This window comes from Poecile atricapillus, chromosome 1, assembly GCF_030490865.1.
Source record: "Poecile atricapillus isolate bPoeAtr1 chromosome 1, bPoeAtr1.hap1, whole genome shotgun sequence".
Lineage (NCBI taxonomy): Eukaryota > Metazoa > Chordata > Aves > Passeriformes > Paridae > Poecile > Poecile atricapillus.
The window spans coordinates 154,602,411-154,629,670 of record NC_081249.1 but is presented as its reverse complement, the minus strand read 5'-3'; the positions used below and the strand labels follow the sequence as shown (position 1 = coordinate 154,629,670).

General features: G+C 36.2%; 1 protein-coding gene across 5 annotated transcripts in view; it reads right to left on the bottom strand.

The window, feature by feature from the left end:
* NUBPL (NUBP iron-sulfur cluster assembly factor, mitochondrial) overlaps positions 1-27,260 on the bottom strand; it is an 81,075-nt gene that overhangs the window by 35,853 nt on the left and 17,962 nt on the right. For 2 of the 5 annotated variants that reach the window (XM_058862568.1, XM_058862575.1), the window contains 2 exons: positions 16,416-16,455; positions 16,232-16,322 (listed from right to left, as the gene is read on the bottom strand). The exons of 1 other annotated variant lie outside the window; for it this stretch is intronic. In XM_058862568.1, the coding sequence (XP_058718551.1) occupies positions 16,232-16,322; positions 16,416-16,455 (131 nt within the window). Of the gene's footprint in view, positions 1-16,231; positions 16,323-16,415; positions 16,456-20,281; positions 20,371-27,260 lie in introns of those variants that run through there. 2 more of the 5 variants (XM_058862583.1, XM_058862589.1) reach the window with 2 other exon arrangements.

Sequence of the window (27,260 nt, the reverse complement as noted above, 5' to 3'; positions counted from 1 at the left end):
TACTGGAAAAACAGCAAGAGCTACACTGCAGGCAGCTTAAGTTCTGTTCATTTCAGATCCATCCTCCTCTCCTAATCACGTTGTGTGTATGTTAATAATTATGTTGAACAAAATAAAGGTAAAAAATTGTGTTCCTAAATGAAGATTGATATACCTATTCATATGTACTTATGTGTAAAGATAAAACATGCTTTTAAAATAAAAAACATGTCTTTTAAGATAAAACATGCATTTAACAATAATTCCCTTAAAAATGCCTTACAAGATGCTGCTTAGACACACACATACATTAGCAATAAGAAAATAGTTTCACAGTGTAAGCAAACAGATAATTTAGGAACAGTATAATGAAACATGGCAATTTAATCTAATTTTTAGTGTACTTCAAGTATTTTATAAAGGAAGGAGACATTCCCCAGACATAAACCAGAAGATTTTTAGCCCCTACAGAAACTTTCTTTGGTAGTATCATAACAGGATATGCATAGTGCTTAACACAACTCGACACTTTCTGAACAAACACAACTGCCCCTTTGACTTGTCCTCTGATGCTTAACCAATCTCAAAGCCTTGAAATATAACACCATGAAAAACAGATGCACTGCAACAGTTCAAATTCCCTCTAAGGTATTTATGAGCAGTCCATTCTGCCAAGTTCAGAGAGAAACTGAGGTGAAGCATAAGAACAGTTTGCTACAAAGACATCCACAAGGAGAATGAAATTCTCCTAGTCTCTCCCTATGTAGGTTAAGAGTAACTTTTAGAAAAAAGTGCCTAGGAAGAATGCCAGAGAGCTGTTCAATTCAACGGTCAAAACAGAAACTGGCCTCCTCCTCCTCCCTGCTGGCTTTTAGTAATGTTAAGAACTGAAGGCAAACACAGTAACCTGAAGTTTTCTGTCACCTTCATTTGTATAACCAACAAAACTAAACACCTGCCAGAAAGCAACAATAAAGAGGTTATTCTCTATGTGGTGTTGCAGGAGACAGGAAGGCACTCAACACTTCTTCGGGAAGCCCAGTCAGTAACACATCAGCTTGAAGGGAAGACAGAATGCAGCTGTGGGACAGTATGGAATGTCCCCAAAGAGCCTGCGGATGATCTCTGGGGGTGACTGACAAGGAATGATTCTGATTAACACTGCATCAGCATTACCACATATAAAAGGCTCTTCCTCTAGGTTCAAGCTGTTACTACAAAGAGCTTTTGTGAGCTGTGATTCCCATTTCCCAGAGTCTGTTCTGTAAAAGATGACAGTTTGGAAAGAAAACTTCTATTATTCAGTCTTGAAATTGATCACTGGTCTGCTGCTCTCTCTATCCTTGAACCACAGTCTGCAATACATAATTTCCAGAATTTTTTCTTTCAGAAATACACCATGGGGTTCTTTTCCCAGTACAGAACTGCCAGTAGTTCAGCTTCTGAATAACAACAGGAAAGAAATACGGAATACATGAGTGTCTTTCCCTATTTCTTTTTGCAATAAAACTAAGCACAAAAGTTGAGTAAAGGTAAACAAATCAGAAGAAACTGGGCCAGCGTCACATCTTCTAATTAAACTAATCATCAAGTTAATATAGCCATGTTAAAAGTATCATCTAAACCACAAATTCTCTTTGAGCTCTCCAAACTAATACACAAAGCCAAAATCATTGTTTAGCCATCAAACCCAAAGAACACATTTTTAAGTATTATCAGTATTATCAGGACCCAACTTATAAGCTTATAAGATTTATATAAGCTTTCTGAATCAGATTTTCCCTAAAACAACAACAGAAGGAAACATTACAAGTGTTGGCAACAAATATCAAAAGGGAGATGCGTAATAGGCCCACTCCCCATATGTATTTCAGCCTATACTTTGGTAATGATGTTAAAAGCTGATAGATAATTTAAGACTGAATACTTAAGTTATCCAATAGAAAGCAATGTTCCTAAATTGCTTCGTACGTTGTTTCACTTCCTTAAGTTTCAGTTCATTTTCTGGTATATTAAAAAAAAAAGTATAAATTCCTTACTGGGGTACCAACAGACTATTATAGGTACTGTTTCGTGACCATCACTGAAACAATGATTTTAAATCAGAACTTAAATTAAAAATCAGTAGATTAAAAAGGTCAGAAAATTCTGTTTCTTAACTACAATGTACAAGCTTTTTTTGTACAGAAAAGGGAACTTCTACAGAGGCCAGTCTAAGGCCATCTGAAAAAGGATTACAGAATAAAGTACCACGATAGGTGTTATTCAAGTAACTTAAAATGCTGCTGAAGAAAACCCTCCAGTATTACCATAAATAGTGAAAATTAAAAACTAAAATAGAATCAATTAGATGTAGACCACTGAACAGAGGCCAAAAGACAGTAAATCTCAATATAGAACTTAATTTTCTGCCTGGTAAGAAGTTAACGGGTTTTAAAGTAACTAGTCTTGAGTTGAGGTATGAACTTAAAATAATAAAATGCTGATTCTTTTTTTTCTTTAAACAACCTGTTTTTCACAAATGTGGATTAAAATTTGTCCTCCAAAATTTCTGTACTTAAATTTACAAGTATATCTTCCACAGTCACCAAATCCAAAAAAGTCACCCCTTACAAATGAAGTCAGTGTTGGAGAGTCTGCTTGAATTATCTCAAAGCACAAAAATCAATACTTCCAACAAGAAGTAACAACAAGGCTGCACAAAATATAGAACCTTTCAACTCTACATGAAGATTGAAGAATATGAAAGTGTGAGAAAAAAATGTAAGCAAGAGTATGTATGAGAGTGAACAGAGCAGATTCATGACCATGGGACTGTGACTGTGAAGTTGGTATATGTTCTCTGTCAAAAAAACTGCCTTTAGGTCAGAAAGGTGCAAGAAAAATTGCATATACATTGTCCTTAAAAACAGCAGAACACAGAAAGGGCATTAAAGACATAGACAAGATGTAAAACCAAAACCAAATAAATTTTAAAACTATATATATATTCTGCCATCACACACATAGCATAGCCACAATTTAAAGATATGCCAAGTGTCATGTTCCTGGAGTACTAAGAGCATTTACTATGAATTAGACAACAGATAATCTGTTAAAGTGTCAGATTATAGATTGCCAAAATAATTGATATGCCAACAGAAACATGCTTTTGCATTCACCAGTGTCCTCAATTACGAATCTGCAACAATAAAAGTTTTACTTGTATTCTAAACCTAATTAAAATAATTTGCTATAGGTGCTGATACCATAAGTCTCAGGGACACCCAGAGATTAGTGCCAAGCAATGGAAAGTCTTCATATTTTTATTCACTTACTAGTTTTTTCTTTAGCTACAGTTCTTATTTAATAGTTTTTTTTATACAGAATAAAAAATCTAGCAGAACAAGAATTTTAAATGGGTGTCCACTTTAGTGGCATAGTTAGAGCTGGATTCCAAAGGCAGCATTCTGCTAGGAGGACACAATCTTTCTTTCAAAAGATACTACTGATGGAGCAAAACACAGTAAAAAATGAAACATCTTCTAAAGCTTCATAAATAGTACAGAAAAGCAGTTTTTTCTTTGTTAGGGAGGGGGAGGGGGAAAAAAGCCCCATGACACTAATCTCTGGTACCTTAAGCACAATTACTTTACGTTTGTGTCAATCACTTGGGATGTGAGAAATAATCACTTTCTACAAAGAATACTGGTACAAAACCTGCTGCTATTCTTGGATATCTGCAGTTATTTTCCAGGAGCAAAAGAGATACGGGAGGATGGTTTGAGTGAAGGATCAATCTGTCAGCTTCCAACAGACAGAATGCAAGCTGGATTATTAAAAAAAACCAACTCTGTGCAATCAGTTTAACATATATTAATTCAATATTATTTTTTAAAAGCTGTTTATACAGTTACATTCATACTAATTTAATAAATAAAATTAATGTGTAATGCTAAACAGTGTGTCAAAGTTCAATCAATATTCCAAGGTAGCAAGGCTCCACTTTTATTTTGATCAAAAAGATGAAAAAGAAAGGCTGAAAAAGACGAAAAAAAGACATGCTCAAAAAGCAGCTTTGGTGAGCTCCACCTACACATTCTCCCAAACATCTTGACTGCTCAGAAAGGGAAATAAAAAATCTCCATTGAGCATAAAATTTCATCTTGAAGCCCATTTGGGATTCACTAATGATACACACATTTGTGGGAAAGGAGAAAGTCTTACAAGCCCAATCTAGCAGGCACTCTCTAAATGCACCTGCCACTGGCAACACTGAACCTAACACAAAGCTGAGCACGTGGCCATAAAAAAACAAAATAATCAAACCAAAATCAAAATGCCCGTGGTTCTGCTGTTGTAATAGCAACTGCTTAATATCACAATTAGACATATGAGAGGACCTACCTATGAATGGAAAGATGTCAGTTTTCATTTCCCAGGCAGGTGGCATTTAGCTGGATAAAGCTGTGTAAGCAAAAATGCAAAACCACAGAAGCCACCATGATCCTATATAAGGCCAGCAGCTAAGGTATTCACCTGGAAAGCTAAAGCTTCAGGTGAACTGAATGTCCTGCACCCCCTTCACATGTCTATCCTGGCTTCAGGAATCCTGCATCTCTAGCTGTAGCACAGAGGGTTATGACTGCTGAATGTGATTGCAGGCACTCTCAGGGTAACAGGAAACACAGCATTAAATGTTGAACTGCTAATGTAACCAAACTTGCACATCTCACACCCAGGCTTCCAAGGCTGTTATTATGACCAGAGAATAAGCCTGTGAGGTTCAGCTCAAAGGATCCTGGCACATAATGGAAGATGCTCAGTTTTGGCTTTAAATCTTCACTCCACACAGCTGTCTGATAAGGTTACATTTAGGTGCTGAAACCCAGGACAGACAGAAAGCAAGCCCACAGGCTTTTCCTTATAGCCCTCTCATTCAATATCTTCAGCACCACTTAATTCCACTTCACAAATCTACTCCCACTGACTTACACCATTAATTTCCACTTGTTGTACACTAAGCTCTGAACTTCAGCACTCCAAGATACTGCACCTATTCTGCCAAGGCACGGCCCAAGAGTTTGAAGGTACCTCCAGGGGGGCAAAGTAACCCCTCAGTACCACTGAGAATGGTAAGTGATGTATTCTCACCACTCCAGGTAAGCAGTGACTCCAGGCTAAGCTTCGGTTTAACTTTTCATTCCTGCAGGCAGGGCACCAGCCTCTTAGGCACAGCACAGCCATGCCCATGTCCCTTCTTGCATCTAACTTACAGCAGCTAGAAACAAAAAACAAACCCTCTTTTTAGTGGAGGAGAAAAAACAAGCAGTGCCTTCCCTTCATTCCTCTACCATCACTACTGCTGCTTAGCAAACACTTCAAACCATGCTTAAATCACTACCTCTTTCCAAGACTGATGCTGGATGCCATTTAGGCACAAAGTTCTGAACTTTGCTGGAGAGAAACCTTAAACCTCAAAACACTTTCCTTTAAAACCTTGAGGGAAAAAAGAAAAAAAAATCTAACCCCAGCACAGTCATTTTGAGACACTATGAGCTCTCTGGCATTTCTTCCTGTCCAGTCAACAAACCTAGCAAAACAGTTGCATGTTTTGCATTTGTTTGTTTGGTTTTTTTTATGCAAAGGAGTGCAGACACATGCATACCTGTGCCATGTGTACGAGAGATGAGACTACTGGAAGCACAGCAAAGAAAACACTCTCCCAGCCTGTTCCCACAGCAGCAGTAACTGCACAGTCATAACCATGACAGCTGAGGAACGAGGCCAATAAATGTTTGCTGTAAATACATTCTCACTATGCTGTTAGGCTTTTTTTTGCCTTTTTTTTTAATCCTCAAAGACATTTAAAATACATTTACTGCAAATGCCTCCAGTTCAGCAGTAAGATGTTGGCTAATGTTTTTCAGGTTCTCTGGTTTTCTTAACATTTCTTTCTATGACTGTCAATTCCTTTCAGCAACTATAATCCCTTTTCGTATCAGCTGCTAATGCAAGCCAATAAAGCAACAGGGAGCTGTATGGATCCTGCTTCATCAAGGGAAGAAAGGCAAGAGAACAGGTTCTGTAGCTTCAGCTGGAACCAAAAAACATCAAGCCCATATTCCTTCAGTCACACCCACTGCAAAACACACAGGAACACGCACGACCAAGGGTGACAATAGAAGTACTCTAACTGGGGGACAAAGGAGTGGAAAGAAAGACCTTTCTGTCATCTCCCACACTTCTGGCTATAGTACATCTCTGCATCAACATACAGCTTCTGATCTCCAGGAAGTACCAACATTTCCTTTAAATATGCACATACTGATTGGGACTGGTTAAAGCAGTTCTTGCTGGATAGACAGGACCTTTCAAGGTGATTATTAACATATGAGCAAATTAGTGATGATTATACAAATTCCTATGGCAGGCTTTTCTAAACATCAACATTACAGCTGAACCATGGTGTAGAAAATAGTGTAGAGATTTCTGTTGACTTAGGTTGGTTATGAAGAAGAAACTAGTTTATTTGTCCTTTAGTTTCAGCAAAATAAACGTAACAAAAACTGAGTGTAAGAATTTTTAATTTTTTTTTTTTGTAAGGTATGAATGGGTCATCTTATCTTGCCCTTGAAACACTTTCCTTAATTTCAGTAAACAAAATAAAACAAGAGAATGAAACTTGACCTTCCTTGATTTAAAGGAAAGCTTATTAAAGACTTAAGAAAAATCCCACAAGCATTCAGAGTTATTGTTTACCATCTCCCAACTGTAGACACAGTCTTAGTGGCATATCCTAGTGCAGTTGTAGCACTGGCAGTTCAGTCACTATTTATTACTGAGTGTTGTTTCTCTTTCCCAAATACCTTCAATAGCAGAGGACCTTTCTAAATAGAACAAATACATAATACCAGTGATCTTTTGTTTAGGGATGAAATGCCCAGATTTTTCATTCTCAGACTGTACGTCACAAAAATAAAAACACAAAAGCTTTCCAATTCCCTAAAAATGTAATTGCTCCTATTTCTTTGATTAACTTTTTCCTTTTGCCAAAACTATAAGGTGACAGACTTTAGCCTGAACTAACCATCTCTATGTCCACCTCAGGCTGAGGCACTTCAAAATAGAAGAAATAAACAGAAGAATTATTTTTTTAATTGTGGAAAAGCTGGCAAATTTTCCACTGTGGTGACACTAAGTATGAGTACTGTATTTTAGAATTATGCACTCAAATATGCAAAAAGCTACATCTTTGTTGTTTATAATGTAAGCATATACATATAGCAGCTTTATTTTGTTCTAAAAAATGTAAACTGTAAATATCTGCTACTCACTATCTGCCTCAATTACTTGGAGATAAATTGGATAAACACATGAATATTGTGAAACACATGTCAGTTTTGAAATTAGCAAGTATCCTAAGATGGATGGATATTTGCCAAAACACAAAATATACAAAGAGGGAAATAGTATCAATCTGCACTAAGCATATATATTTCTGGTACATATCTTCTGTTGATACACAAATAAGTGTGCATAGACTCTTACATTTGTACTAAAACACGAAAAGACTACAAAACGTTGAAAAACAAAAAGCTATTTATGAATCTTGCCCCTTTTGCTAAAATCTCACATTGCACCATTTCACTCTTTCCTGTCTTGAAAATTTAGTACCATAATGCAAGTTAAATGCCTTCAATGTTCAGCTTTTGATAGACTTCCCTTCCTAAACCAAAAAGTGTTAAAAATAAAATCCACACCAAAAAAAAAATTAAAAAAAAAAAAAAAAATCATCTGGGTTCACAGCAGTGCTCTCTCTTCACTTGCTCTTTACATTTACAATAAGATTAATTTTCAACACTGATTCATTATTCCTATTCTGGGCATCATTTCAATTCACTGAAAATATAGCTACAAAAAAATCAGAGCCATCAAATTGTTATTGTCTTCTTCCTGACCCAATATGTGCCATTCTCAGTTAATTCCCATTTCACTACTTCCTCCCATCCACCAATGCTGTCTCACTAATTTTGTACTGATAAGACAGTTTAAGCCCACACTAATAATAATTTCATCTTTGACATTTACTATGTAAGTGATAAATCACAGCAAAAGCAGAACTCTCTGCCAACTTGTTTAAGAAATGGATCTAAAGGATGAAAAGTTTTTGCTATCCTCAAAATCCAAGATTTGTCTATTATCTTAAGACAGTGCCAAAGAGCGTGGAGATAAATCCAGGAGGGGAAAATAATCCCTCAAATAGTACCACTGGGAATGACTATTGATGCATTCCCAGCACCCCAGGTATGTAGTAGCTCCAGACTAGGCTTTGGTTTAAATTTCCGTTCCTGCAGGCAGGGCACCAACCACTGAGGCACTCCAATATTCAGTGCTGCAATACCAACATCTCTTTTTGCATCTAACTTACAGCAGCTAGAAAGAAAGAACAGACGCCTTTATTAGTGAAGGGGGGGGGGGAGGGGGAAGTGTGGCATTAGGTTTCTCCTGTAGTCCACATTTTGAAATTTTGTATATCAATAAATACCACCAGTATTCCTGTTTCAAAAACACTTAAAAACATGGCAGCCTTCCTTTCATGTCTCCCGGGTCCATTCCTGTGCTCATCCCTGCTTGTCATTCATCTAAAAAAGGCTGACATAAAATATTTATTCTACCCGCTTTTTTAAGATGACTTCTGCTACCATCTTTGAATTTTTCCTTGTCCAATTAGACTTTAAATTACTCAGGGCTGATACTGATGGCAAGATTAAACAAAGAAACAAAATCAACTTAAGCTTCTCCATGCATGACAGAGAATGGCCAGATCTCTTAGTATGAGTTTCATAGAGGCCTGGATCCTAGACAGTAAGCTACTAAAGCTAACGCAAAAAAAATTGCTAGAAGTCTTCAGTGAAATTTCTTTATGCCATCCTTACTCAATTCTTAGTGCCTGACATCAATGTGTGCTTCAAACCTCTCCTAGATCAAGGTACTTCTATAAAAACAAGAGGTATGATAGGAAAACAAAAAAATTATTGCTATTTTTTTCATAGTTATTATTAAGGATGTTCAATCAAGAGATAAGGCTATTTGGGTTTGACTGTTATGTCTTCACCTCAGCACCTCTATAGTCTAAAGAGACAAAGGCTACTGAGTAAAGGTTGGCCTCACTCATTATATTGAAACAGACCCACTTGACTGCAACACTTAATTGTGTGACTCCCTCAGTGGTTAAGGCAGTCATATTAGAGAGACACCTACATTCAGTTTAGGTTTTGACTGAGTGCTCTAAGCAACGATTTCTGATAGGCAGAATCATTTTCTTATCCCTGAGCGTTAAAATGGAATTACAGCCCAACAGTCAAATAGGCAATGGAATGCCCACTTTAGAACTAATCCCAGATTCACAGAACTTAGGTTTGAAGGATCTCGGGGGCCTCAGTCTGCACGAAGCAGAAACAACTCAGAGCAGGTTACCTAGATTATTGCCCAGCTGCATTCTTACTATCTTCCAAAAGAGAGTTTCAAGAGTCTCTTCTGGCGACCTGTTCTGACATGCAATTGTTTCAACTGTAAAAAAAAAACAAACCACCAACACCCCCTCACATTTCTTACTATATATTGAAACGTACATTCATTACCTCTTGTGCTATTACTGTGCATGTCCACAAAGAATCTGCTTTCATCTTCTTTGTATGCATCCATGAGGTAATTCAAGACAGCAGTTCATGTCTCCCTTTAACTGCCTCAAAACAAAATAAACCCAGCTGCTCAGTATCTCTTTGCACATTGCATGCTTCCTGTAGTATCACCTTGATGGCTCTTTCCTGGAAAATATACAGGCAAGGTAGCATGTGCAATCAAAAGCTGAGCAATTCGCAAAAGAGATTTAAGTTCTGAAGAACACCAGTCGTGGTGAATGCCAGTGATACATTTACACCAATCTCAAGCATTCTTAACAGATAAATGTCATTCATATGCACAGACAGTGAGAACCACAAACACAAAATGCATGGTGCTCAAAAGAGAATAGGTTTTAAAAATTTATTTTATTAATATAAAAAAGTATCAAAGAAAAAAGGTTTATATTTATTTGGAAGTCATAAATACTGGTCTTTGTATGTCTCTGCATCTCTCACAAAAAATGGTAACTCACTGCAGTGCTGATCAATGCATAAACACAGAATGAGATTTCCATGGTCCCAAAAATGTCAGGCTAAAGACAATACATTGTCACAACCTGAAGCCAAAGGACAGCTCTTAGGAAACCATACTAACCAATCAGGCAGCTGGCTCAGCATGTAGTACTTAACTACTTCAGTGACTATGTTCTCGCTGTTTATTGCTTCCAATCAAATACACATTGCTCCTCCTAAAAGGGAAAGCTTTCCCCTAGTTTTTCCATTGCTCTGTTGATAAGAAATGCATTTATACACACAGACACATAAGGCAGTGCAAAGCTGAAAATTTACAGGCTGAAGAATTTATGAGCTATAACACAAGAGTGTTACGCACACACATGCCAAACAAGATTGGACTGATGTCTACAGACACCATATACAGAACATTCTGCTGCCTAGAATGTGCATCAGAAAACAGCCAATGGCAGCATGTTAGCTATTTTACCAGGTATAAATACATTTGCTCTCAATACCTTATTTATTTTTGTCTTCTCAAGTGCAGCATTAACATACAGCTAAATAAACCACACTTAAATTCTGGCCCAAATCCATACCTGCAACCTCACCAATGTAAATGGTGGAAAGAAGGATACCAATGACTATATACACACTTCTCAAATAGTAGCAATTGCATGTAGGAATTTGCTAAGTAATGTCACTCAAACAAAAATAGTATTGATTATCTATAATCTCCTCTACAGAGATGAGTCACTTCAGACTGATCAGAAACCCAAAACAATATAGCCTTCATAGTATCTACTTTCCAAAAATTAAATACTACTTTTGTTTCCAAGTTACCTTAATCCAAAATCTTTAAAAATGAGTTTTTGCTCTTCTATTTACACAATGGTTGCATTTAGGGCAGCTTTCTCATATAGACTCTTGAAATAACACAGACCTCACAACCCATGGTCTGCTTAGTATTTTAAAGACTGTTTATCTGTCTATGTCTTTCCTATAATGTATGTGTGCTAGTTCTGGCTGCAGTAGAGTTAATTTTCTTCACAGTGACAACATTATGTATACTCCACAACTACCTATGCATGATTACTGAGTATCAGAGAATTATGCTACAAAAAAGGTCCAAGTACATATACATACACTCACACACTCCATTATATGGTTACTACCATCACTACCTCTGGCAGTATTTAAAAGTATTTACTTTTAAATAAAGTAGCACACACAGTCCTCATTGCTAGCCAAATTTTCAAAATTATGTACAGATTAAATAATCACATAAACCGAGTTCAAATTTTTTTAAAGGATAAGGCGGAATCTTTAGACTACAGCCCTATTCATCTCTGGGTTAGCTAATAAAATAACTTTGATCCTTCCACTTAATTTATGGTTTTCAACATGAATTTACAGGGGATAAAGCCTGTCCAAGCATCAAAGTGCAAGGCTTCACTTCCTTTTGCTGATGTGCAATGACTCTGCATTGGAAGTTTTATTTAATTTGCTTTTTACTAACTTCCCTGTATTCTTCCTTTCTAATTATATCCTTCCCAGTCAAACTCTGTTTTACTTTAATTTTCTTTCAATACATACCTTGACTAAAACATAAGCTAAACTGGTGCTAAAATAAGCAGGAAGAAAGAGCTGGAGGAATTAAAATTCAATGATAATAAGAGCATTTTAGGGACTCATTAGAGTTAAGCCACCGCAGGAAAACCTTCATCTTTCTGGGAACATAGCTTCATCCTTATCAAGTACATCAAAAGCACCTTTAGGATTCACAAATCCTTAGCAGCATCGAGCTTCTTCTTTATAGCCATAATATACCCAAGATGTAAAAAAAATATTCTGGGTACTCTTGAAAACTATGATAAGGAAGAAATACAAGAGGGTTCTGCCTCTTAAGATCTGACTAGCTGGCAAAAACATAGGTTAAAATGTCAAGTCAGGGTAAGAAGTCCTGTTAAGAGTGTTAATCAACCTGAGATTCATGCCTTGAAAAAAAGAACAGATTTCTAGGTTAATTTCAAGGGGACTGTTTACACAAAACAGAATTGCTGGTATCTATAATCCATGCTGTGTAGGCAACACTTGCTTCCAGTAGTGATATAACTTTATCTACTGATAAAGCAAAGATACAGGGAGAATATTACATAATAAAATATGCACTTCCATTTTATCTTTAGTCTCATTTTTATTTAATTTTTTTTAAAAGAGAAGCAGGCTTGTGTGCAGAATATTGAATTTTTTTCCTTCTCTGCTGGTAGTTCAACTAGGTAACATACATAGTGTTCAAGATCAGAGAAACCAACACTTGATATCTTTAATATTAAAAGTTTTACTGATTATTCCCTGAACAGGAAACCCCCTCCATTTGTATTGCTTCTATAACTATAGCAGGTAGTAAACTGGCAGTCAGCACAGTGCCACTTCCTTTCTCAGAGCCTTTTGGCAGAATAATTGCCACAACATATTCCAAGACACACAGCAGGTTTGTATCTGCACCCTTCTAATTGCTCCTTTGCCACTCAACTGTCAGGATGTCCTAAGACAGAAAAGAGAATGGTGCTAGAAAACTTGCCATACAGACTGTCTGAGACAGTGGTAATGGTATTTGAAACCCCTGTTGAAAAAGTAGTTCAAATCACAGAGCAAGTTTTGCTTGCCATTTTTTTTTTAATAATCTTTGTATGTCTAAGGTTCTTAGCTACCAACTTGATACTTATTTCAACAGCTTTTCAGACATATTACTGTTCAAGTACAGGCTTTAGGCAACTCTCAAAAAAAACTCATATCTTTACTGTGCTTAACCTAAAGGTTAATCATAAGTCGCTCCCACAACAAATATAGCAAGACAATGTGTTTTGAGGTAGATTGTTTAATCTGAACCAAATACCATCACACTGAGTCAAGATACACAAAGCAAAGGAATGAAGTAAATGGGACCAGACAGAAGAGTAGGCAGCTTCTCAAGAGTAGTGAAAACTGCATAGAAAAAGCCCAGTGCTGTGGATGACACCGGAGAGCTATTAAAGCTTCCTTACCTGGACTTCAATTATACCTTTAGAGAAAAGAGTGAGCTTTTAAACTTAAATTTTCGAAAAAAAATACTCTCTTCTATCTCACCTACAGGGAAGCAAGATTCAAAAGAGGTGTTAACAGAGGTGGAAGACTTTTTACATGAAGATAACTGTGACAGGGAAATAAGAGTTAAAAGAGTTAAGTAATAGACCACCCTGAAGTGTAAATGGGCCTACAGTATATCTTATGTTAACAAAGAAGTCACTTCTCAGCCACAACAAAATTTTGAGCGATTTCATGACATATAAACTAGAGATATATTTAACAGAAAGAGTTATGAATACGTTTATAAAGATCATTTGTAAACATATATAAAAATGTTCCATTATTGTTTGCAATTCACTTTTGCTACAGGTGAAAAATAATTTCCTTTCATATTTCTTGTTCTTTCAATAGCTTAAAATCATCACTTTCCTTCTTTTCTATTGACCAATTCTTTTCTTATAGAATAAATATACTATATATTTTCATTTACATACTAATTTGATACACATACAACTATATATATAGGTAACATAAGGAATACAGTATCCTAAACCGTTTACTTGGGTATTATCAGGCACATTTCTTTCAAAGGAAAATATGATGTGTTGGTTGCAGAAAACCATCCTTGCTCACAAGGTACACATGACCAGAGAAATAGGAAGCAGTCACTACTCAATACTTCACTATTATTGCCTGTTATCTACTAGTCTGACAGTATTCACCAAACCTGTATTACAAAGAGTGAGATCACATGCATTAAGTACATACAAAAACCATTATGTATATATTTAACAAAGTAAGAATTCCACATTTTTAAAGTTTCAAGTGTAAGAGAAGCATTTAAACCCTCATTACAGGCACACATACTTATGAGTCAACTAGTCCCCATTACAGAATTTGGAAACTAAGTAATTCAAACGCTCTACTGCAGTATCTGAAGCATGATAAACTCTGGAAAACAGATTTGTTCGTATGGAAAAAAAAAGAAAATGCATCCAAAATTATTCACAGAGTGAATGCACAGTCTTGATGCTATCAAACAAATAAAAACCTCTCCACCATCTAACAGTAAACACAAATATGAAATACCACCAGTGCTTGTAGGGCAAAAGTCTGGGAACATCTGTGTTTTCTGTCAGGCTGAATTAATTATTTTAAGAACTTAGTACTTTATCAGCTTGTCTGAATGCACAGGGATTTCTTACACTTACATTATACTACAGATCTAGATTAGGGAGCTAATTTAAATGGTTTCTATGCAGCTAATGAGATAAGCTATTTCTTAAGAATATGGTTTTAGAAAGTTAAATACAAACAGAAGTAATTTACTCTTGGAAGCAACCTTATCCTGTTAAACAAGAGGTAATAGCTAAGACCAACCAGAACAGATAAAAAGAAAACAAGAAAAAAAAATTTAAGTCCCCAGCAGATCACAAAACTATTTCTAATATAAAATAGATTGATAGCATCTTTAAAAGGATTATCACATGCTGTGATTCTCTCTTGTTTAGGTGTCCAAGGTTATTAAACTTTTTGCCTTACAGTTAACCTGTTCCTGACACTGGCTGGTAACTACAGAAGGGAAATTACAGTTTTTAAAAACAAAATAGCATGTCTCAGTTTGGAAAATGCATTCTTTCCTTTCTTAAAGCCACCTGGACATCAGACAGACACACTGATTTTCCCTGTGACCTGCGAGCTTCTCTTCAAAGGAAAAGATGCAAACTTTTTCCAACTCAGATTTGAGACTATCCTGGTCATCATGCAAAAGCAAAATGCATGTGGGCAGGAGAAATTTAGCCATAGAGCCCTCCTCTTTCACAGCTTAGGTCTCACTGCCAGGGAAATCAGTGATGCCCTGAGCATTAATGGACTTGTCTCATTCCCACAGCATGGTTGGCCAGCATGTAACTGCACTGGTTGCTAGGGAGCAGCGAGCTCATTACACAGCATCACCCGCACCCTGCGCAAGGATGCTGGCACACGCTTCCCATCTGGGGCACACTAACTGAGGAACAGCGCTGCGGTGCCTGCCAGCCTCCAGCCTCCCAGGGCAGAGCATGCCAATACAGCAGGTGCTAACTTTAGTTCTACCTTCAAGGTTTTACATTCTGGTTTCCTGAGCCAGCCAGCAGAACGCAGCACACAAAGAGGTCAGAATGGTCTGCACAGACATTGGCATGGATACCCCTTACTTTTAAAGGTCAATGCTAGACAAAGATGTTCTTACTGAATTTTTGACAGACATATGGCTTTTTGTAACCAGAGCAGTAAGTGCTACTATTCTAAAATCCATTTTAAAGGAAAATTCAGTAAAAATGTGAAAAGGCAGAAAACAAATTATTCTTTTCAGTTGTTAAAGGAGCACAATATTTGGAAGCATTTAAATAAGACATACAGAAATCTTGTGATCTCCAGGCTGCACAGAGTAGATCCCTAGAATGGATGTCAGCTGTGAACAATCTGGGTCACTTCAAAGACTAAACATGCAACCTTAATGCATTTTTTTCAGCTGTTTGTCTCGTTAGCACTTCACAGATCTCTTCACAATAAAAGAAAAAAAATCTGCCACAGAAAAAAGAAGTCACCCCACTTCTACATGCCAGAAAATTTATTAACTAACAATCCATCTGCATTACACAGAGATAGTAGCTAATGATTTTCCTGTACCTGTCACGTCAAATGCCATCCAAGAATTCTTAGTGCTTGTGAATTAACAAGCACATAAGGGAATACAGCTGTAGATATGCATAACTATCTATATATTCAAATCCTTAGGCAACTTCAAAATGCCTTTTCTTTTTTTTAACAACTGCATAAAGAAACATAAAAAGGAATGAGAAGGAAGGCAAATTGGGATAATTCATTCATCAAAGGCATAGAACAACAGCTTTGTTAGAGGAGGATAGGTAAGCAAAAATACCAACTTTCCCCCTTATCTGAATCTAAGAAGACCAAGACACAAAAATGCACACCACTAACAAAAGAAGTAATGCCTTGTACACACATGTATCACTTTAAAGTAACTGATTACTTTGAAGCAAAAATACATAACTAAGCCTTACCTGTCTCAACAATTTTTCAACAGCTGACATGACCATGAGCCCTCTCCACACAACCGGGGCAGTCTCTTCTATCAAGAAACCCATAGACATACTGAAACAACAACAAAGCAAAATCTTGAGCTTTACAGCACAGTACCAAGTACATCTGAAAAGAAGCTTGATTTAAACAAAAAGATATGCTCACCATGCGATTCCATAGTTCTTAAGGGGCCTCATTAGATTTTCTAAAACAAAAGCAAACAAGGGAGGTTTTTTTGGAGGGGAGATGGTTTTAGGGTATTTTAGGTTGTTTTTTTTTTAAGAAATGAGCTTACACATTTTTTATCTTTTAAGAGCAATTTTTCCCACTCTATTTAAACAGTTGTTTATTTTTCCCCTCATCTCTTCATTAAATGTATACATTTACCTATTCTGCCCAAAAATCTGACTCCACTCCTTCTCAAGTTGTTAGACTTTACTAATACCATTCATCTTTTGCCAGAATAACAATGTATTTTCCCATAATACAATGTCACTTTTGCTGCCAAAATCAATCTATTTTTATGAAATCCCTATGCTGGAAGGCATAGATTCCCTATCAGGAATCACTAAAAGCTGAATCATTTATATTGGAACAATACCAAAGTCATACAACATGGGATTTTAATTCTTATTTTTTTTTTAATCTATCCTATTCACTAATCCCATGAATCAGAAGAGTATTCCCAGTAACATACTAGTGTGTTGGGGAATTTGTCTCCTTCTGTTTAATCTGCTACAGAAACCCCAGAGTAGAGATACCAAATAAAGCCACCCCTAAACTATACATTGTCAACAGCCCCAGGTAATTAGTCCCAGATTTCTTCAGGTTGATAGAAATCTGCAGGACTTCTAAAATTTCTGTGGGAACAAAAGATGCTTATTTGCATATTGCAGAGGTATTGTCCTTGTCATGCCTGTTATTCCTATGCCCTCCAGTGTCAAGAATAAAAAGCAGGGGGGAATACTATAATTGTTCTGATGGCAAAGGGGCATGCAAGCAGAAAGCAAACAAAGCAAAGAAAAAGGTATTCAAAACAAAAATTTCACAAAAGCCAAAACTCTTCTTTGTGGTTTCTACCATCTAAATCCACACCCTATCTTAAAATGGCATGCACACACACAAAAAAGAACAAATGGAATACTATTTGGTATAGCTGATGTCTTGGAAGAGCATGCACCAGGCAGAGACCAGCAGAAAATAGGAAGAATACTTCAAGCAATATACAGATTTTGACAGAAATCCTTGATGCACCCAAAGTAAAACACAAAGAGAGTAAAATAAAAACAATGTGAGTAAAATAAAAACAGTGCATTCAAAGCTGAACTCCAAATTCAGACAAAATAACAACCAAGAGCATACAAATTAAATAGCTAAACTGTGCAGATGAAAGCTTTCAAGCAATCAAGTAAGTGAGCATTCAAGCCATGTAATTTTGTAGAAATATGGTGAAGAATAAATTGGATGTTTTGGTTTACAAATCAAAAATAACAAAACAGGAAGACAAACAAATCACTTGTATGACTATTGCACTCAGGAATGAGTTGGGAGCTATTACGGAAAGAGATTGGCTTGGACTGATACACTGTACCAGTGCATACAGCTCTTCTTGATTTGTGCAGCTCTTTGGTGTTGAGTCAGGGCTTACTTTGGTGGCATTATACTGTATAACAACATTTCTAGAAATCATTCTTACTTCTCCCCCTGCAGTAAGACAGTTTCGTTATGGAGAGGTTGATGACACTGGAACTACAGCCTAGAGCCATCTCTAGGGACTGTTCTGGTGTCCTCGTAAACAAGATAAATACACCACCACAAGTTAAAATACTGTTAGAAGTATTGAGAGAAATTACTACAGATTTACCTAAGAGAGGGTTTTAGAAAAAAGAAACAGGAAAAAAAGTATTTGCAACAGAGTCACTGCAGACTCAAGGTTTCCTTCATTTTTTATCACAAAGTAGGGACAATTTTATGACAAAACCAACCAAAAAGGGGAGGCCAAGCTTTGACTGCTCATCATGAGGCTCAGGAACTGGAGAGTATGATGAATTTAAAAGATGCATTATTCTGGGAAGGTCACCAAAATACTAAGCCACCTCTCAGTTCAATCCAACTGCTCTACACTATGTCAGTCAAACACAGACATCTCAACAACCACTACCTGCAAGGAGAATTTCCGCTGCACAGAAACCAAGTACACAGGTGGAGCTCACACACCTTCCAGCATCTCCCTCACAAAACAGGAGAGTTGCTGTGAGTAGATAAACACTGACCTACAGAGCAGCAAAAGGGGCCTCTGTTTTTAAAAATACATGCACGGTTTATTTCTCAACAGGAGAGTTAACTTTTATGAAAACTGCATCTTATTTTCTTTGGTTAACAACAAGGACTATAAAATGCTCTGAGCAGTAAGATTTAATCAAATTTATACAATGCACAGGAACAATTCACAACTTGCTGTATATTCTAGCTATAATGTTCTTCATATTTTCAAAGTAATACAAAATACTGTAGAGCTCCCCACTGTTTGCCTACTGCTAAAAATCATTCTTAAGACTAATCTCAAATCTAAAGTGCTTCAGTGGGCATTGGTAATCACCCTTGCCTCATCAAAAGCAACAGGCCCTCCTTCTCTTTCGCCATGGGTCTCATGAAGATTTTCTAAAACATAACATATAAAGAAGATTTAGCTTAATGAGATCTCAGTAACATCCCTAATTCCCATTGCTCTTAGAGTATGCTTTTCTGTTATCAGAAGCCGACCATACAGCTCAAAAAATTCAACACACGACAAAACAGATAAAATCACAACACACAGCAATACCATATCACCTATTCCAAGAGATAAAATACCCTAGTTTGCAATTTTGCAGTAGACTTGATGGCCCTAAGTAAAAGACTGCTGTGTTTTCTCTGAACGTACAAAATCAGATCAGTAAAATCAACACAGTACCAATGACATGTCAGTAAATGCTTTTTCTGATAGAATACAAATAGGGCACTAGAAAAGGCAGATGTGCAAATTCATGACAGCATTATAGCAGACTGCTGATTAAAAGAGTTCTGGAACTGTTCTGAAGATTGAATTGTTACTCACATGGGGAAGAGTAACATTCATGTAATGAACATGGATCTTCATTACATCAATGAAGATCTATTTTCTAATTTTGTACTAAGCTTTTTCTGTTCAAACAAATCAAGCCCTGCAAACAGACTATCCTAGCAAGGTATATGAGTTACTCCACTTTTTGTCTAGAAAGACTGACATAGCTGTTCAATGATGGTCAGGGTCACAGGGAAGCACAGAAGGCATGTGCAGAACTACATATATATATATATATATATGCATATGGTTTTGGCTGGAATACAGTTACATTTATTCACAGTAGCTTGCATGGTGATATGTTTTGGATTTGTAATGAAAATAGTGTCCAAAAAGTGCTTGGTTTCTCACACCACATCACCAGCAAGCAGCCTGGGGGTACACAAGAAACTGGAAGGGGACACATCCTAAACATATGACCACAACTGACCAAAGGGATATTCCACACCATACGGCCTCATGCACAGCATATAAAGCTGGGAGACAGAAAAGAAACAGGAGCACACTCAGCATTATGGTGTTTGTCTTCCCAAATAACAGTTACACATGATGGAGCCCAGGGTTAAGCCACAAAGAGCCATTCCAACTCTTGGCTTAGTTTTTGGAAGTGGTCTGTTGAGCAATATGTTAGTGCAAGCAAAAGCTTACATTCAGTTTTACCCCATCAGGTAAGCAAAGACTTATTCCAGAAGATTGTGATCTTACACTATATCTCCTTAGAAGGCATTATACTGTTTAAGAAAAGCAAAGGTAGCTTATAATTATTAAATATTAATGTTGTGGATCATGCAACACCAGGGGAAGAGGAAAAAAATGGCTGGGCTTTACTTGGGTAAACATAGATGTCTACTGACACTCTGGATGCCTTAGGGGGTTGAGACTTGTACAGGGCCAGCAGATTTGACAGAGGTCATGGGGAGAGACATACCTTCTGAAGCAGGAGCTAGAAGCCTGACACCATACTCCAGGCATGTTTAAAGTAGTACTGGTTTCCTAAGCAAAGGCAAGTGAGTTCCACCCACAGAATGGTGAAGAGGAAAGAAATGCCACAGTGGGGAGGAGAATGAATAGCAGCAACAGGGCCCCAACGTACCTTGAAATAAAACAGTCACACCAATCTATGAAAGAGGGTAAAGGATACTGTCACCAAAAGGTTAGTTAAAGTCATAAATTTTAAATCCTGGCTTTAACTCTAATCATTGTTTTAGCTGCTTATGCCAGAAGTCTAGAATATTCCATGTCAAGTGACAGACTAATTGAGACTTCAGGCTTGATTTCACCCTGTGTTGTAAGTTTATTTGCAGGATTGCCCCAGAAATACTACAATTTGTATTTTAAGCTTGAAGAGCTCCACACAAGGAAGGCTGTGATTGCCCATTACATCCTGCACTAATAGTGTTATCTAACCACAAAGACTTCCCAAATACTTAACCAAAGCAAACTAGTAATGAGACTTTAAGAGCATAATTCCATGCTCACCATTCTATTTCAAGAAATATATGCATAATGAAATGCAACTTTTCCCAAGAGATTTGATTCTCATATTTAGAGGGTCTACCAGTCCCATTACCTGAAAAGGTTTTATACTTTTTTTTTCTCCCGACAGACTGCAGAAGAAACAAAGCTCTGTAAAAGCTTTGTCATTAACAGAACAGTTTTGCAGATATGACTTCATCAGTCCTACCTAAAAGCAAAAGAACTAATTGCTGGAAGACTGTACTTCAAAAGTAAATCTGGCACAAGTAAAGAGCACAGTGATTTAGATACATCTTTGTTACATTTTAAAGCAGCACTGACTTGTTAGTTTTCAAATAGGTTTAAGAAACAGGACTAGTTTTAAGCAACATGCCATTACCTTCCACGACAAATGTCTTCCTTGAGATTGCTAAAATAACCCACATTTTGAAATGCCCTCAGATCCCTAAAGAGCCAAAAAATTATTTATAGTGGATCAAAAGCTTTATTAGACTAATTTAGCTGGGTTCTTTTAGTTCATTATACCCACAAGGAATGAACTAGACTAACCCAACATTCAGTTTAAGGCATCTGTCCTGACACACAAAAACCTCTGGGAAAGCTCATGTCATTTGAAGCAATGACTTGCTGCTGTGACAGGGGGCTGCCCTGGTCAGTCACATATCAGGGTGCCAGACAGCAGAGCAGAACAGGGAGCAGCAGGAAACCCAGGGGCAGAGATTCACTGCACATCAGCTTTAATTTAAGACCCAACTTCAAAAAACATTCCAGTTAACTAGGGATGGTCATTGCTTTCAAAGCAAAACTACAGAATGCAATGCATTTGTGCCAGTCAATTCAGCCTTTTTAGGTTCAATATCATAATCAAGACAGCCTCCCCATCCCCCCAAAAATTAAGGAAATTTAGGTGAAAAGACATAGGAGAAAAATAACTTTTCAAAGGATTATGTGTAATTGTGCTGATTTTGGCTAAGATTGAGCTATTCTTTTTCATAGTAGCTGGTCTGGGGCTGTGTTTTGGATTTCTGAGGAAAACAGTGTTACTAACAGAAGTATGTTTTCCTTATTGCTAAGCAGTGCTTACACATGCCATGTCTTCTCTGCTTGTCACCCCACCCCAGCAGCAAAGCAGGCTGAGGGTGTGTGAAGAACTGGGAGGGGACACAATCAGAACAGCTGATCGCAAGTTATAAAAAGGGATATCTCACACCATACGGCATCACAATTAGTATATAAATGATTAGGACCATCAGCTAAAGCAAAGAGATGCTAGCTTTTAAACTCTTATTCTCACTTGGCTTCTGGGCTCTACAGAGAAAGGATTTTTTTTTTCCTGTTTTTTATCTATTCTGCTTCCTTTCTCTATTACAAAAAAGTCACTCCATCGTACTGCAGAGAAAGAGAAGAGTGCGAATACAGCAAGAAGCCCACAGAGGAAAAAAAAAGAACAAAATTAAAATCGCAAGGTAAAAATATTGACAAAATTCAGAATTGAGTACAGTCCTTCAATTTTTCTTCTAGCAGAGAAATGGAAACATTTATTCCTCTGAAAGAGGCAAAAAGGTAAAAGCGTTCATACACAAACATTATTAATTTCTTTTGTTTATGTCTGTATAATGGAAAGAGTATTTATCATGTTCCTGTAACAAAGCCATTCTGCAATTTAATTCCAGTTTTTATATTAGCTGAACCAAAAAAACATTTGTATCTCTAAGAGTAAACTTTATAATACATTAAGTAAATATCTGCTAGCCACAGTTCAAATCAAATCATTTGGAATTACTGCACTGCAGGATTAACAACATAAAGAGTAATACAAATCTGCCTTCAAGTACTTCAAATGTATTATTTCAGGTTATAGTGTTTCAGTAATTTATACTGGAATGGCATTTGGTAAAATTTGATTTGCCATTTATCCAAAAAGACTGCACTCAGTAAGAGGTTTTAATTACTACACTACATTTCTCATCTTATACTTTTTGTAATTGTATTAATTTATGTATAATGAAGAATAAAATTTTAATAAATTAATTCCCTAGGGATTTTTTTCCTTTTAAACAGCAGCTAACAACTGTATGACTATAAATAATTCCTTGCAGAATTGGGTATCCTCCATCTCCTTTCCCTTCCAAAGTCTTTGATTTTTTTCCACAAGTGAATGCAACAATACCTGGACTAATCCACCTCAAGGTTTATTGTTACAGGTTTGAGGGTAATAGTCAAGGTCCAGAATAAATATGAAACACTTAAGTATCTTCTCATTTTCAACTACTTGATCACATTTGAAAAAGCTTCCAAAATATAAACCATAATTAATTACCACATTCTCAATCATTATTTTGTCACATGTAAGACACATATTACTACTGTACTTCCACCATCCAGATAAACTGGGGTATGACGTCACCAAAAGTAAAACCTAGGGTTTCAGTTCAGGCTACTTTCAAAATAGAATCAATAAAACATATCATTAGACTATATACAATCTAAAAATCACTTGCTCACCAATCAAGAGCTAGTGTCAGTAGCAATTTTTATTTTTTTTAAATAATCACATATAGGGTTGGGTTTTTTTAAATTAATCGTGATGCAGTTCCACTGATAAAGCAAGATAATTACAATTTGAGACTTCAAGCCTTACCTTTAAAGTTAAATCCTTAGCAAAGATCAAGAAATTTCTTCATGGTTACCAAAATAACTATGCTACCTACATAACATTTTGTCTATTTCACTAGTCCGCTCTGATTTTTCTATTTATGGCCCTAAAATGAATGCACCACAATCCCTTAATTCTATTCCAGCAGACATCTCTAAACAATCACAACTATTTTAAATTTTCACATTCTGTTATGAGAGTCTGCTATCACATTCTTAAGATACGTGAAAAATTCAAGTGTCCATTTCTGTAGTTCCTGCAATCTTAATAGATTCAATGGGGCAGCCACAAACACTGTTAGCTTTCTCTAAGAAATTACATTTTATTCAAAATTGTGAAAATAGATGTCTACTACCAATCTTTTGAATATACTACTTTATTAAGAAATTAAAAACACTGAAGCTATCATAAAATGGCAACAAAGCTTTGAAATACTAAGAGTAGAGTCACCTGTCAAAGATTTACCCACCAAAACCTTTAGAATCAAACTAAATAAAGAAACTTTATCTATCTGGTAAAATGGCAAATGGTTTTGGCAATATAATAGTTTTTACTCTCTGCCATCTAGTTTAAATGGCAGATTAAAAAGGAAAAAAATGAAACCATGCAATTCACTAAGCCAGAAAACCATTTTTAAGTAAATTATTTGGGGAAAGAAGTAATGCTTTTGTAACTTATGCTATCAGCATTGCCCTGCATCTATATTGTAGCTGATACTAATATTAATTCCATAGTTAGATAATCCTCCATTAGCTAATTAAATTCAGTCGTGAACTTATTAACCAATATTTCCCTGACCATTTAGTTAAAGTATTTTGAATGACAGCCTATTAAATGTTAGCAGACTTTTCAATGTACTACAGTTTGCAAAATTAAATTAATGTAGTATCTTCCATTTATACAGACTCCTCACTAAGAACTCTTAATTCATTCTAAATGCTTAAATTATAGCATAACCATAATAATTTCTGTTCAAAGTAATAACTGCTGCATGGACTTATTTTGTATGCTACTGGGCATCCCTAATCCCTTTTCATGTGAGAATAGAAATCAAAGATGGCAAAAGTACTCGGAACCTCCCAGGATTATTCTACAGATTCATTTTCAAATCCATGCCTTACACTGAAGAAAGCATTAGACTTTAAAAATATAATTTTTTTGATTGCTATGTTATGAAAAATCTCTTTAACTGCCTTATTGTTATGTAGACAGTTTATGCACTTCTGTAACACAACTGCCTGGGCTCTCTCAGTTGCTATGCAATATTTCTTCAGAGCTTGCTTAACTCTTGAAAATATAGTAAGAAACCAGAAGCTAACACTAAACCTCTTTATACCAAAATACAATAGTCATATATGTTTTTATATCAATATATTTATATACACCTATATATATATCATATATATATACACACCTATGATTGATCACTTCTTTGCCAGCTTATCCCATCTGTCACTCATTAAAGGAATCCTTGATTAAAGTTTCCTATGTCATTCCTATTTTGCAATTAAACCATCTTTGACAGAACTTCTCTTGCTGTTACTCTTCAGGTTCATCAGCTCAGTAGTTAAAAATACAGTAACGAACAGAACCCCTGAAATACAAATTCTATCTTGTTTTCATACCAAATTACTGTGTCTTTCTCAACAGACTTGTGTCATCTGTCAAGCTTTTGAAATATACAAATTCATTTTTCTGTCTGTTAAAAAAAAAAGGTATGCTCTTTAAATTCTGATATTTACTTGTGCATTCCACACAGAACTAAAAAGAATGTATTTCAGTGATCAAAATGTTAGTGCTTACAAGACAATGGCAGCAGTTTCAGTTCAGGGAAATCTTCCAATTTTTTTCTATTACATTGAATTCCACAGTTTTAACAATGCTTGAAACATGTTCAGACAAAGCTTACAGTGAGTTCTATTCAGCTGTTTACCAGAAATATCTAGCCACTGAAACAAAACTGAGCTGCTCAATATCTGAGTGAATTCAGTCTTACGTTCTTGCATTCCTAGCAAGTTAATTTGTACAACCACAAGAAACAGACTGGGCAATTTTCTTTTTAATTTGTGGCTCAAGACATGGATTTAAATTAGGTAAGGATTGATAAAATACATAGCAAAATGACCAAGGAGTTCTAAATTATCTAATCCATTTTTCAGACAGAGAGGAAAAAAATGGAGAAACAAAAGTCAACATCACAAAAAAAATGAAAAGAGGATAGGTATTAACACCACAGCATAGTCCCTTTTGTGTTCATATTGCGCAATGTACTTCAAATACAAAATTCATAGCAAAAAAACCTGTTACGGGAAAACACAGCCTGTATGACATACATCCTCAATGGAGGTAAAATACAAGTGAATGCAAGAATTCTTCTATTTGTATCAGGAATTCAAATTATACTGATGATACATGAAAAGGCTCAGTTATTTATCACTCAGCAGCCTTTTGACTTCAAAAGATATAAAAAAAAAGATATAAAAAATCCAACAAATAAAACTAAGTACTCTCCTTCTCTCTTAGAAATTTATCTAAAGGAAACCTGTATTTGTAAACTAGGTACTTAAATGTAGGAAGTACTCAATTTGATAGCTGCCTGTATAAGCACATGTAGTGCATCTGTACATGGAAGTATATTATTTTTTCTTTGTCCAGAGTACAGGGCATAATTGTAAGGAGATAGAATTTTAATTATATAAGAAATCCTAAGTTTGACACATTGAGTTTTCAGTGCCTGGTACTGCAAGCTTAGTAACAAACCTTTAAAGATACTGGCACTGCTTCATTCTGCATGCTTTATATCACGTGACAATACATAGATCAACAACCATAACACCCACATACATGAACAAATTAAGATGAGTTACAAATGAACATTCTACAACAACATTAGAGTAGATATAGAGGGATGGAACACTTCTATGAGGAAACACTGAGAGCATCAGGGCTTTCAGCCTAGAAAAAGGAAGGCTCCAGGGAGACCTTAGTGAAGCCTTTTAGTACTTAGAGGCGACTTTGTAAGAAAGGTGGGGACAAACTTTTTAGTAGGCCCTGTTGCAACAGGACAAGAGATAATGGTTTTAAATTAGAAGAGGGTAGGTAGATTCAGACTAGATATAAGGAAGAAATTCTTTACAATGAAGCTGGTGAAACGCTGAAACAAGTTGCCATGAGTAGTGGTAGACCCAAAACACTCAGATCAACTCTGAGCAACCTGATCCAGTTGAAGATGTCCCTACTCATTGCAGGAGGGTTGGACTAGATTACCTCCAAAGGTTCCTTTCAACCCAAACCTTTCTATGATAAAAACAGAGAGATCATGGCATGAAAAGAAGCAAAAGGAATATTTAACTTTCCTTTTACCTAGCAATTGCTGCCCACAAACACTACAGTTGATTACTCCACTGAAGCCTTTATGTCCTGTTTGAACTGGTAGATGTCCTTGATCCCTCCCTGACAACATATATGGCCAGTCTGCAGTTTCTTCAGAACAATCCTAGTACATTTTAATGCATCGACCAGCTGCTACAGCATGCAGTTAGTTTTGTACGTGGTTACATATTTTAAATTTTTTTATTTACATGCACTCTCTCACAGGATAATCAAAACAAAGCATTAAAAAAATCATATCGCCCCAGTATCCTTACCATCCTAAAAAAACCACACCGCCTTACACTCAAACATTGTATGAAGAGGGTATCAAAATAAAGCCATTATTCACTTTCATCCTTGGTTGGCCTGGGTGAAAGTTAAATTTCTAAAAAAAAGGTAAACA